We start from the raw sequence: 12302 nt of genomic DNA, 5'->3' as shown, positions 1-12302 counted from the left end.
CTATTGACCCAGCTATTCCTTTTCTGGGTGTTTTCCAGGAAGAATTAAAGACATCGTACCACAGCAACATATATACACCCACATTTACAGCAGCACAGTTTGTAACAGCTAACTCCTGGAAACAGCCCAAATGCCCATCAACTGAACACTGGATACACTGGAGACATTCTTAGGTAAATGAACACACCCTGAGACCCTACTCTTAAGTGAAGTAAATCACACATGTGTGTAAATACTGCTTTGTCTCCCTGGTGTGAGAATCTGAAAGTGTAAATAAGGACCAAAATGTACAACAGATAATGTGAAATAGGAAGCAATTGTTCAAAAGTAAAGTGTAACTAGAGAGGGGGAAAGGGGAAAGAAAAGAAAAATTGAGAAAAGAAGGATAAAATAGAAATAAAGCTGTGTAAATAAGAAGGGGAAGAGGAATTGAAGTGAGGGGAGGGGACTGGGGCAAAAGGGGAACTCAAGATACATCATGGAGAAGTACAAACTCCCAATGATTAATGCCATCATCATGTGTATCTAAATTGTACCCACAAACTTAATTTTTAAAATGTCACTCGGGACCCTGAGAAATGCAACTCAACTAGTGACAGGGAATGGGATGAAAGTGCATGTTCCTGGAAGCCTCGTTGCAGAAGACTCAGGCTGTTTAGGCAGAGGAAAGAGGTCTGGGAAGATCATTTGTGCCCTGATCATCTAGCTAGAGTTTCCTCTGCCTTAGAGGAGCTCACCAACTCTGTCTAGGAGACCTACGGGGACAGAGAAGGGGATCAGACCCAGGGAGGTCTTGGTGACCATGGCGGCTATTTGCAACCCTCTGGTTCTGTGGATTCAAGCCAACCTGGGTCAGAACTATGTTTAAAAAGCGCCTGTGCTGGACATGAACAGTCTTGCTTGACACTACTCCCTGGGTGATAAAGCCTTTGCACTGCATTAGGTACTTAACACACAGGAGGGGACTGAGTAAGTTCTATGAGCCTCCCCACCAGTTTACACAGCACACTTGCCCAGAGCAAAGAGTGGCATTTACCAGGAGCTGGCACTCCAAGGAACAGCAGAACCGTCCACTGACGGTTCTGTTGAGGCAGTAGACAGTTTCCCATCGGAAGTCCTTGAGTCCAATCTGGCCAGCGTTGTTCACAAAATTCCTGTCAGGGCTGGGGCCTGACTGGACAGTTCCATGGTGAATTGGCCTTGGGGAAGCCCCAGTGCCCTGGCCCTCAGGGGGGTGGGGTCCCATCAGGGCTACCTTCTGCCTTCCTCCATGGGGCCTGAGCCAGGCCTTGTAGCTCAGACACCTGTGGGCAAGACGTCTGAGCTGGGAGCTGCTGGAAGGCTCCATGGGGGACAGTCCAGGAAGGGTAGCTAGCAGGGACAGGGGGAGCCCTGGAGGAGGTAAAAAGCAGGGGCCGAACACCCAGCACAGGTCCCTGGCCCTGGCAGCCCCCAAATCACACTGCCTCTCTGTTACTGATGGCAAAGTGTTCCCCTTCACTCAGCCAACAGGAGGTGGCCCTCTGTCACTTACACCAGGAGTCCTTGAGCAAGTGTCACAGGCCTTGTCCAACTCTGCCACTCCTTCCCCAGTTGGACACTACAGGGACAGCATCAGGAAAGCCCTGAGTTGGGTGATGACCATGTGCCACTGTAGTAGAAATGTCCATGCTATGAGGTCCTCACGTGGTAGAGGGGACCACTATCTTAATATACTTAGGCCAAGAGAGGCTCTCTCAGTGGCCAGAAACAGAAAACCCAGCAACCCCTGCCACACCAGCAAGGACCCTGGGTATCGCTGTCCATCCTTCCTGGTGTCCTCAGGTACCTCACTGTCCTTTGGGTACTCTCAGCCACTCCCATCTCTGGCTCCTGAACAGTCACAGTAGCCAGGGTGGCCAGAGTTCACTCAGTGGCTGAAGCCAGTTGTACAATACAATCACAGCAGAGGGCTGGGAGGAGCAAGCCAGAGGACAACAGAAGGAAACTGTAGACACATTCTGGGAGATGGAGAATGGACATTGGATAGAAAATAGATACCCACAGCAAAGGGCACCCCGATGTCACCTCTCTGGTCCTGGCCACATACAGATGCAAAGGAGATGGATGGACCCTTCTGGTAGCAAAGCTATTGAGACCAAAGCCATCATTTCTCTTCCTAGAACTCCCAATTGCCCGCCTTCCTGCTTTGCCTCCCTGGCGTGGGTTGCTGGGTTTTGTTTCTGGCCACTGACAGACCTCCCTGGGTCAGAGGTGGGAGTTCAGCATGGTCCCTGACCTGTGGGTATGGGTGCAGGTGCCAGGCCCTCCCACTGCTTTCTCCCAAGGAAAGAACAGACAGAGGCCTCTGCAGCGGGGGCGGGTGGGGTGGGGCAGGGCAGGAGGCCCAGGTGTGCTGGAGGCCCCAGGAAACATTCCTGGGTTTCGTCCTAACATGTAAACAGCCAAACAAAAGCATTAGCACTGAGGTCGGTGCTCAAGAAAGGCCTGTCGCCATAGTTATCAGGAAATGCCACTCTGGTATATAATGAGAGCTTTAATGGACGCCAGGCCATCTGATATTGCAGTCTGGGGCCAGATGAGAAGGGCCCCAGGTCACTCTTTATGTAGCTGTGGGGCAGCACAAAAAACAGCTCCATCTGCAAAAACCAGCTTTCCCTTTACTGAAGAGGTGGGGCAGGGACAGCTCAGCCCGCAGCTTTCCTTAGTGAGCACCTCGGTGCACAGCAGCTTGAAATGCACAAGAGGTGCTTGAAAAACATGTGCACGTTAAAAACATTTTTTACAGTAAAAGTCACATCCCCATCGGAATCTTCCCCCTCGCTTTGAACACACTCATCCTATCGTCCTGGCTCCTTTCTGTAGCCTCTCTGGAGTCCTCTTTCCTCAGAGTCTTTATGACATGTGATAAAAAATGCGGTGAACATTGCTAGTGAGTGCACCCAACATGACGCTGTGTCCTCGGTCCCTCGGTCACCGGACCTAGCACTATGTGACTTCCGGCCGCTCCTCAAAGTCGAAACGACCATGATTCGGAAACATTTTGAATCCATTCAGGACACCCAGGCCACCAGGACAGTGCAATGAAAGGCTCTCAGGAAAGAAGACTCCAGAGCTCCTGCAGGAAGTGTCCAGGACCACTGGACTCACATACCACAGGACTCACTGGGATGAGTGTGTTCAAAGTGTGGGGGACGGTGTGGATAAGATTCATGGCCACATCTCCTTTACTGTAAAATGTTTTTCTTTATTTAAACACACACGGCACTTTCCCATCACACCTGGATGAGGGCCTGGCCAGCTCAACGTGGGTCTACCCGCAATGGAGGGGTAGGGGCGGGGTTAGTGTGCTCTTTTCTTTGGTCCACAAGTTTATTCCCAACACAGAGGTGTCTAATAAGGACACCTCGTTTCTTTCCCCAACAGCACCTCCAGCCCCGGACCATCAGTGCCCCTGGCTGGAAAGCTCCAGCCGCGGGACCGCGGGCCTCTAGTGGCGCAGGTGGAGGAGGTAGACCAGTGGCGCCCCCGTAGGAACAAAACAAGACCGCGGGTGCTTGCGCCTGCGGCGCGTGTCGCTGGCCAATCGGGGCGCGGGGCGGGGCTAGAGGGGGCGGGGAGTGCGTCTCCGGCCAATCGGGGCTCGGGGCGGGACGCGGGGGCGGAGCGTGGGGGTCCCCTGCGCAGCCCGCGGCGCTTCGCGGAGCAGGCGCTAGCGCATCCTTGTCCCGCAGCCCGTCCGGCCTCGTCTCCGCCGCCGCCGCCGCGCCGTGGCATGGCCTGTCTGATGGCCGCCTTCTCGGTCGGCACCGCCATGGTGAGTGGCGCCGCCTTCGGCGCCGGGCTGGGTTTCTTTCTGAGGAGAGCCCGCGGCGCACAAAGACCGGCGCGCCGCCATCCGCACAGCGGCGTCCTGCCCTCGGGGTGCTGACCCGGGAGGCGTTCGTCTCCGAGAGCCCCTCGCCCATAGAGCCTTTCGGGTACTCCATGTCCTGGCCGGGTCGCGGGGCAGCCAGCGGCCCCACAGGTGGACGGATGCTCGGTTTCACAAAGGGGCGTGGGGCCTCGGGGACCCGGAGCGCTCAGGGAGGGGGTGCGGCCCGGGCCCCTGGGAAGGGAACATTGATGCGGGGCGCTTGGGGAGCGGGGACTTCTGCACCCCAAGAAGCTCTGCACACGCTGAGAACAAAAGGTAGAGCTACTTCCCCAACAGATCCTGTGCTGGTCCTGCGCTCCCCAGGGACAGCGCCTCGTGGAGGGGGCGGCGGAGTCCCCGGAGACGGGAAGGCGAGCCTGAAGCTCCGTGCGGCCTTCTGCACCAGGGTGGACACAGGGGCTCGCACCTCGCTCTGGAGGGTGGCAAAGGTCCCAGCTCAGAGCGAAGAACACCCGATGCTGGCGTCTTCAGGGCTGTAGATACTGTTGGCGGCACAAGTGCTGCTCCTGGCTGGCCAGGCATCATGGTTGATGCGTTTTCTCTCACCCGGGAAAACGAAAACCAAAGTCACCGTCAGCCACCCGCGCGCCCACCTCGCCTCTGCCCGGGCCCTTTAGGTCTGCGTCCAGTACAGCCACACTGTGGTTAGGTGGGCGCCTGCGCAGGGTGTCAGGCCACCCAGAGCGTCTTCACACAGCAGGTCGTCCGTGACCCACCCTGGAGCATCCCTACCTCCCATCTCAGTGTATTACTATCCTGCCGGCTCCTTCCCATACACTGTCAACCCACAGAGCAGAGCACGCGCCGCCCCTTCATTTCATTTTTAGCATCCTGTGTTTGAAGTCAGCAGGGCTCAGCAGGATTTGACCGACAGTTACCTCTTGCCTTGAGCTCAGGGAGAAAAAAAGTAACCTGCTTTGTGCGCATGCCTTCTCTGACGATTGCACCCTATGATTCCAAACAGGTTACTGTAGAACATACCAGCTGCGCCAGCTCATTACATAATGATTCCGTGTAAACCGAGAGAATGGGGCGATGGGGTCGGTGGGGAGTGGGGCGAGCAGGCTGGGGAACCCCCCCCCCAATTTCTCGGCTTGCTTCCTGGCTTCCTACACACAAGAAGCAATGAGAAAAAAAAAAAAAAATCGGAAAAGCCAAATCCCTGCTTGATGACATTTGCTAGTTCAATGTTTGGGTAGCACTTGAAAAAGTCTTCACTTACTCTCTCCATTTTCTGCCTTCTGCTGGCAATGGAGCCTTAGGGTTACTGGTGTCTTTTGCAGGTAAAGGAGGTATATGGAGCCCAGGGTAACCCTCCTGCTCTTTCTGGGGCGGCAGAGGTAGCTAGGAGATTTGAATGAATGAGTTAGATGGCTTTAAAGTATCTTTGAAGATACAGACTCTTTGTAGTGTTTTTGTTTGTTTGCTTGTTTTTTGTTTTTAGTATTATTATGCTTTCATGCAGCCCCAGAGCTGTGTGTGTCTTCTTCACACTTGGAGATGCTAATTGTCAAGGATGTTGTTTTCAGGGAAACTTGTTTTGCTTGATAATCACTTTCCTTCCTGAAAATTTAGTGGGTTTTGTTGTGTTTTGTTTTGAATTTGGGAATGTCTGTGCTTATCTATGGGCATGCCACCCTAATGTGTCTCTTCCCAAGGTAGGCAGGGTCAGGGCTGGCTGGAACTACCATACATGGGAGGCAAGTGAGAAATAGTGGGTGCTGTGGGGATAAAGAAAAACAAATTTTAAAAATTAAAAAAAAATTCTATGCAAGGGACCTTGACAAATCCCCAGCACCCCTGCCCTCATTGCCTCATTTTCCCCTGTTCTGATGTCTAACGGGTGCTGATCTGATAGTGACCAGGGTATTCAAGACTGCAGCTGGGGTCATTGGGCTCAGGTGGGCACTCAGGGAGGAGCACATTCTCAAGGGCCACTTGAGCTCAGTCTGCACTTGGGACTCAGCTCAGGGTGGGGTGTGACATTGTAGTCACTTTGCTGTGTGCAATTGCCACGCAGATTGTGGGTCCAGCACATTTTCCTCTGATGTTCCCGGGATGCCAGGGAGCTGTGGTGTGGGTGGGCACCACAGCAGGCAGCAGGCAGCAGAGAGAAGAGGGAGAAGATTCTCTTCGCCACAATGCATAAAGAAAATGTTTCCCAACTCTGTGTCCCAGCAAAGGAGTCTGGCAGTGCCCGGTGTGCTTGCTGGTATCTCGGTGTGCTTGCTAGTATCTCGGGCTTTCCCAGCTGCACCGGCCTCTCTCATGCCCTGTGTTCCAGATGAGCTCCCAGCCACTGCCCTGCACCCAGGAGCCCCGTGCTTGGAGGTACAGACCCCTCAACAAGCAGCCTCAGGGTGACCTGCTGTTGTTTACCATCCGCAGCATGGGTGTGGGGCGGGATCCAAGGTAGCCAGCCCCTGGGAAGGACCCGGAAACACAAGAATGAGAGAGAAGAATGGGAGGGATAGATGTTTGCTGTATTTTTAATGAGCTCAGGAGACGAAGGGAATGCTTGATGTAACCTATATTGCTGGCAGCTCGCATCCGAGGATGTTTCCAGAGAGCTGGTCTATTTTGGAGTGACAGGTCACTGCCTCCCGTCACACATTTTTTGTGTGATTTTGTTAATTGGGTGAGGCCACTGGACACTGTGGAGGAGGGCTGGATCGTGTGTGTTGCTGGGGTAGGGCTGTGGGAGGATGGGGCTGCAGTAGGGTCTCCAGAGTGTGCTGTGGACTGTTCGGGGGTGGATGGACCTGGGGGCTCCCACACATTGCTGCAGAGAGCTAAGCAATGCCCCAGTGATGCTGGCTTGAGGTTTGCAAGGCTAGACCCCGCCCCACCTCTAGCGCAGAACTGGGGCCAAGGGAGGTTCCAGCCTGGAGATGGTCACATCCCTCCCCACCCGTTAGAGCAGGAGATGGTAGAGGTTAATCTACACAAGCTGGATTTAACAGGCATGCTGTGCCCGCTGAATCAATGGCACTGTTGTTTACAGTCACCTAGCAGGCACCCAGCATCCTTCATTAATGCTTTATATTGTGAGCTCCTAACGCTGGCCTGTCTGCCTCACCCCCAAAGCAGCGTGAGTACCAGCTCTGCCTGTTGTGTGTCCACTTGTCTCCACTCCTGTTAGGGCCTGCTGGTCAAGGCCACCAGGCACCTGCCCACCATGGCACCTGGCTGAGTTTAGCCTCCAGCCTCCACTGTCTCTGCTGCCCAGGCTCTGCTCTGTGCCACTGGCTCTCACTTCACCCACTGTGCTGGCCCCTTTCTCACCTGTGGCCTCATCTTGAACTTGAGTTAGCTGAGATGGGAGGAAGCTTGTCTGGCTGCCGGCTTTGTCTGGTGCTGTTGTCGCCGGTGTGAATGAGTGCGTGCAGGAGAGACCAGATGGGCTCAGGGCCTGGGGGAGAGGACACCCCCCCCCCTCATGCCACATGTCTGATGCCTCACATCTGGCACCACAGCTGGCTGGCTGGGACCATGGCTGCTCACCCCCTGGCTTTCTGTGGGTTTTCCAGGGCCTGGGTACCTGCAGGAGGTGCCTATGGGGAGGGATGGATGATCCACTGCAGCTGGAACCTAAGGGTTGCAAGAGTTGCCAGACCACTGCCCCCACCTCGCCCCATCTGAACACCTAGCCCTGGGGGCTCTGACTTGGCGTAGGCATGGTTTTGGGGGGGACAGCACTTTGAGCCTTTTTGCTTACAAGGTGAGGAGGGGCCTGGGATGCCCACAGAACTGGCCAGAGCTGACCATCTTGCCACACTGCCGCTTGATACCCCTGTTCCCAAAGCCAGGACCAGGTGCTTCACAGGCTACTTTCAGGTCCACGTGGGCTATAAACCTGTGGCCTCGAAAGGCAGCCAGGATGGCCAGAGAGAAAGTGTCCGGAGGCCTGCTTAGAAGCTGTCACCAAGGTGATCTAGGACAGTGTTGTAGGACCCCGTCAGTAGCCCCTGTGTGGAGGGCCCTGGAGCAGACACAGAGGCTGCCTGCAGAATGCCCTGCTGAGGACCTGCAGGATGGACACAAACCTTCCCTGGCTCTGTCTGGGACCTGCAAACCTGCTGGTGTGGGCATTCGCAGTGGCATACACACGCAGTGCTGCCAGGCCGACTTGGAGTTTCCTTTGGCCCCCAAGACGGTGCATGCCCACAGGTTTGTGGCAGTGATGAGGTTTTGCCATGGTGAAGTCTCTTGGAGGGAGGAGAGGCCTGCAAAGCATGTGTATCTTTGCACATCTTTCTCTTAAATCCAAAAAGATGCTTTCCATCTCCAGGAGACCTAGAATTCCCATGCCAGCCTCTGCCACCCAGCCCGCTTGTGCTTTAAGCATCTAGAGGCCCCCAGGTTAGGCAGACTATGGAACCCTCCAGTTGCACGGGGTCTACTGCCAGCTCCTACCCAAGTCACTTCAGCGCTCTCGAGAGCGCATGCCGATGTGCAGGGATGACCTCAGAAACCACTGGGTTTGTGGAGGATTTTATGGACAATCTGTGGTCTGTTTTTGTTTTTTGTTTTTTTTTTTTTTTTTTTTTTTTTATCGGTACCGGGGATCGAACTCACGACCGCCTGCTTGCAAGGCAGGTGCTTATGCCACTGAGCTAAGTCCCCAGCCCCTGTGGTCTGGTTTTGTTGTGGGTTTTTGATAAACAGTAGTGAGCTGGGCATATGGGGGTGCACGCCTGTTATCTGAGCACTCAAGAGGCTGAAGCAGGAGTATCACCATGGGGACCACCATGAGGTAGCCCAGCCTGGGCTACTTAGGGAGTTCAAGGCCAGCTTGGAATACATAGTGACAGCCTGGTCTCAGAAAACAAAATTTAAAAAAATAAAGGAAGAGAGTACTGACAAATAGCAAGCAACTCAAAGACACAGTTAAACCCTACAGTCAGAAAACAGTTGACGGCAGCAGCAGCCGCCCTCAGCCCTGCGCAGCCAGTGTGGCTGGGCTGTGGGCTCCCACAGTGAGGGGCAGGCTCTCTGGGCAGCTGATGTCCACAGCCCAGGCGATGTAGCAGAAGGCTCGCATCATGGCACCACGGGAGGTACTCACTCAGTTTGGGAGACAGGAAAGTTCAGCATAGTACCTGCTGCTGGTACTGCTGCACTCCGAGGTCCCCGCAGTGTATTGATTGGATCGGGGCTGCCAAGCCATTAGAGGCGCTGAGCACGCTCTCTGCCCCAGCACTTCAGGTTCTTGGCCTGGCTGCTGCAGTCTATCTGACCCCCGGTGGGAGCTGTGGGAGCCAGCACTGGGGGCTGAGGTGCAGCTCCTGGGCAGCACTTGCCCGGAGTGTACAAGGCCCTGGGTCCCATCGCCAGCTCTGTTTGGAAGAGAAAAACAAACAGCGAAGCAGCCTTACCGTGCCACCAGCTCAACCCCACGCGTGTTCCAGTGCCTCGAGTTTGTGATCACTCGTGCTGCTCACTCCCCTTGGAGCAGGTTAAATTATCTGGCCCTCAATTTCCTTTTCTCTATCACAGTAAACACCTGCGAGCCTTGCCAGCCCTTCGGGGTCGTTATGAAATCACAGAGCTGACAGTGATTCGGAAACTTTCAAAGTCTGAAGCCTGCTCCTTCCGGAGGCTGTTATGAGACCGCGCAGGGCAGGTGCTGGTACAGCGCGATAGTATTAAAACATTTACGGCCGCGCATTGTTTAAGCGCTCTGTGTGTCTTTATTGAGGGTTCTTTATGAGTGAACTGTAAATAACTTTTCCCGGTGCTCAGTAGTTTTCCATTGAGGTGGGGGATTCCTTTGTTATGATTTTGTGATTAGACTTCATGATTCCAGAGGCAGGGCTGCAGGTCAGGTGACATTTTATCCAAGCGCGTCCTGGGGAGAAGGAAGAAAGATGGTTAGCGATGACAGTCCCCGCGGGTAGCTGTCTGTCTTCAGCCTTGGAGCAGTGTAAGAAGCACTGCTGTTTCCCTAACCAGTGACCCAAGTCTAGTGACCAGCGTCTCAATATCCCTCTTCCATGCACCCTGTAATGCGTCTTGTGGCCTCCTCATCCTTCTAGAATGCCAGCAGTTACTCAGCTGCAATGACGGAGCCCAAGTCCGTGTGTGTCTCGGTGGATGAGGTCGTCTCCAGCGGCGTGGACGAAGTAGAGACCGACCTGCTCAATGGGCACCTGAAGAAAGTGGACAACAGCCTCACTGAGGCCCAGCGCTTTTCCTCCTTGCCCCGGAGGGCAGCCGTGAACATCGAGTTCAAGGACCTTTCCTACTCTGTTCCCGAAGGACCCTGGTGGAGGAAGAAAGGTAGGAGCGAAGGCGCCGTGGGGGTGCAACCCGGCTGGGCCTGGAAGTTGGAGGTCCGGGGTTCTCTTCTGGCACTCCTGCAAGCTTATTCAGTTGTCTTGTGCCTGGCTGTTTCTCGCCAGTGAAACAAATAGGTCGGATTAGGCGATCTGACTGTTCACAGTGACACTAACATTCTGTGATACGATTACTGGTTGAGTATCTTTTTGTAAACGCTTGGAACCGGAAGGAAGCGTGTCAGGATTTTGGATTTGTGCAGCTTTGGGAATTCGTGCACGTACATGATTCGATGTCTTGGGGAGGGACCCCAGTGTAAGCACGACGATCATCAGGGTGGCGTGTATACCTCAAGCTGGGCTAGAGGTGATTTTAGACAGTGTACCTGTGTCTTGGCTGGGACCTGATATGTGAAGTCAAGTATGGAAACTTCTACTTGTACAGTCAGGTGGCATCAAAAAGTTGAGACTTTGGAGCATTTTGGGCTTAGATGCCCCTCTTGTGCAAAGAACCCACGACAGCTGGGCAGGGTCAGCTGGTAGCTGCTTTGTGTGCATGCCCGAGGGTCCACTTCAGGGAGCACTGGGACCTTTGGCTCACGGCAGCCTTTCAGGTTGAAGCATTTCTGACCATTCAGAGCAAAACAGGAGTTGGGGGCTGCTTCTTGAGTCTGAAGTGTTAAAAGCAGCGATGGGCCTGGCATGCCCTTGCTGAGAGCTGTTTTTCTTCTAGGGCCTTGGAAGGAGTCTTGGGTGGCTGATCCTGGTGGGCTGTAGAGAAAACCAAACTGTCGTAAGGTGATCAGTGTAAATCAGAAGAGGAAGGAATCCGGAGGGTTGAGCTCAGGAAGTCTCTGAAGCTTGTACACAGTGCAGAACTTTGTCACCAGCTGGTGGGGACAGAAGTGGCACGTGAGAGCAGCACTTGCCTCCCTGGGTGGCTGGGTCTTTCTGGGTCTGCTGCCTCCCTGGACCTTGTCTCCATCCCCTGCCCCTACTATGTGCACACACAGGTCACCCACCCACAAAGGAACCTGCCTATGGGGGAGGGACTGGAACCAGACATCGCCAAGGTGGCTCTGGTTTCCAGTGTCACTGAAAGTGGCTTAGAGATCTGAGAGGTGGAATAGTGTAACGTTTTTTTAAGACTCAACTTTTTAATCTAGACTCAACCCTTCTTTCTTTTTCAAAACCAACAAAAACTCTCTGCTATTTTTTTTCTTTTGTGCTGGGGATCGAACTCATGACCTCACACTTGCCAGGCAAGCACTTATGCCACTGAGCTAAATTCCCAGCCCTTCTCTGCTTTTCTTCTACCTTGATTTCTCCTTTGCCCTTGTGTTTTGTGTTTCCATCTTCTGTTGGCACAAGTACTGGGGACTTGGCACAGCTGTGGAGCCTCTGCAGGCGGCTGAGCCCTGGGACTTTTGGGTCAGGGGCAGTAGAGTTGGGTCTGAGGTCTTCACAGCCAGGGGCCAGTTCCACACCCTCTTCAGGCTGCTCACAGGGTGCTCTCACCTGATGAGGGCATTTTCAGTGTGTGCCAGCTTGCTCTGGTAGAAGTTCTGTGCCAGCCTCGAGTTTGGGCCCATCCTGTCGAGCCCGTTGGAATTCCATGTGGGCACTGAGCCTTCGCCCTCTTGACTGGCAGGAAGATTTTAAGGAAAAATGCAACAGGAAGCCAGGGGCCCTGTCATGTTTGGGCCTCACTTGTTTGTGTAAATTGTGGCAAACCTGTGTCAGGTGTAGTGTACTCTCTGTCCACCTACCTTGTGTGCCTTAGGGATGTCACCACAGGCATCAGAATGCACGTGGGTGTCGTGCATGGTCTACCACACAGTAGAGCTGGGCAGCACATGAAGCCCAGCACACGAGGTGCCACCCAGCTGTTTGCAAGTGTATATCTTGGCCAGCTGGGTGTCTCGCCCACCCTGCGTTGGGAGATATTGGCCAGCAGTCAGTCAGTGGGTGATGGCTCTGGGGCAGCCAGGTGGCCCTGGGTAGATACTTGCCCTGTAGTAACCTTGGTGTGGGGCAGCAGGAAACGGCCCTAAAGGACTCACTGGTGACTCAGAGGTGATGGAGCC

General features: G+C 54.2%; 1 protein-coding gene across 3 annotated transcripts in view; it reads left to right on the top strand.

Annotated features, from left to right (window-relative positions):
* The first annotated feature begins 3658 nt into the window (after window positions 1–3658).
* Window positions 3659–12302, top strand: part of Abcg1 (ATP binding cassette subfamily G member 1) — a 45942-nt gene continuing 37298 nt past the window's right edge. For all 3 annotated transcript variants that reach the window (XM_003463958.4, XM_003463959.4, XM_023562482.2), the window contains exons 1-2: window positions 3659–3817; window positions 9976–10219. In XM_003463958.4, the coding sequence (XP_003464006.1) occupies window positions 3776–3817; window positions 9976–10219 (286 nt within the window). In that variant the 5' untranslated portion in view covers window positions 3659–3775. The remainder of the gene's footprint in view (window positions 3818–9975; window positions 10220–12302) is intronic.

Source organism: Cavia porcellus, unplaced genomic scaffold (assembly GCF_034190915.1).
Source record: "Cavia porcellus strain 051 isolate PalLab524CR breed Dunkin Hartley unplaced genomic scaffold, mCavPor4.1 scaffold_15, whole genome shotgun sequence".
NCBI lineage: Eukaryota > Metazoa > Chordata > Mammalia > Rodentia > Caviidae > Cavia > Cavia porcellus.
The sequence above is the reverse complement of the archived record's forward strand: the minus strand, read 5'-3'. Positions and strand labels throughout refer to the sequence as shown.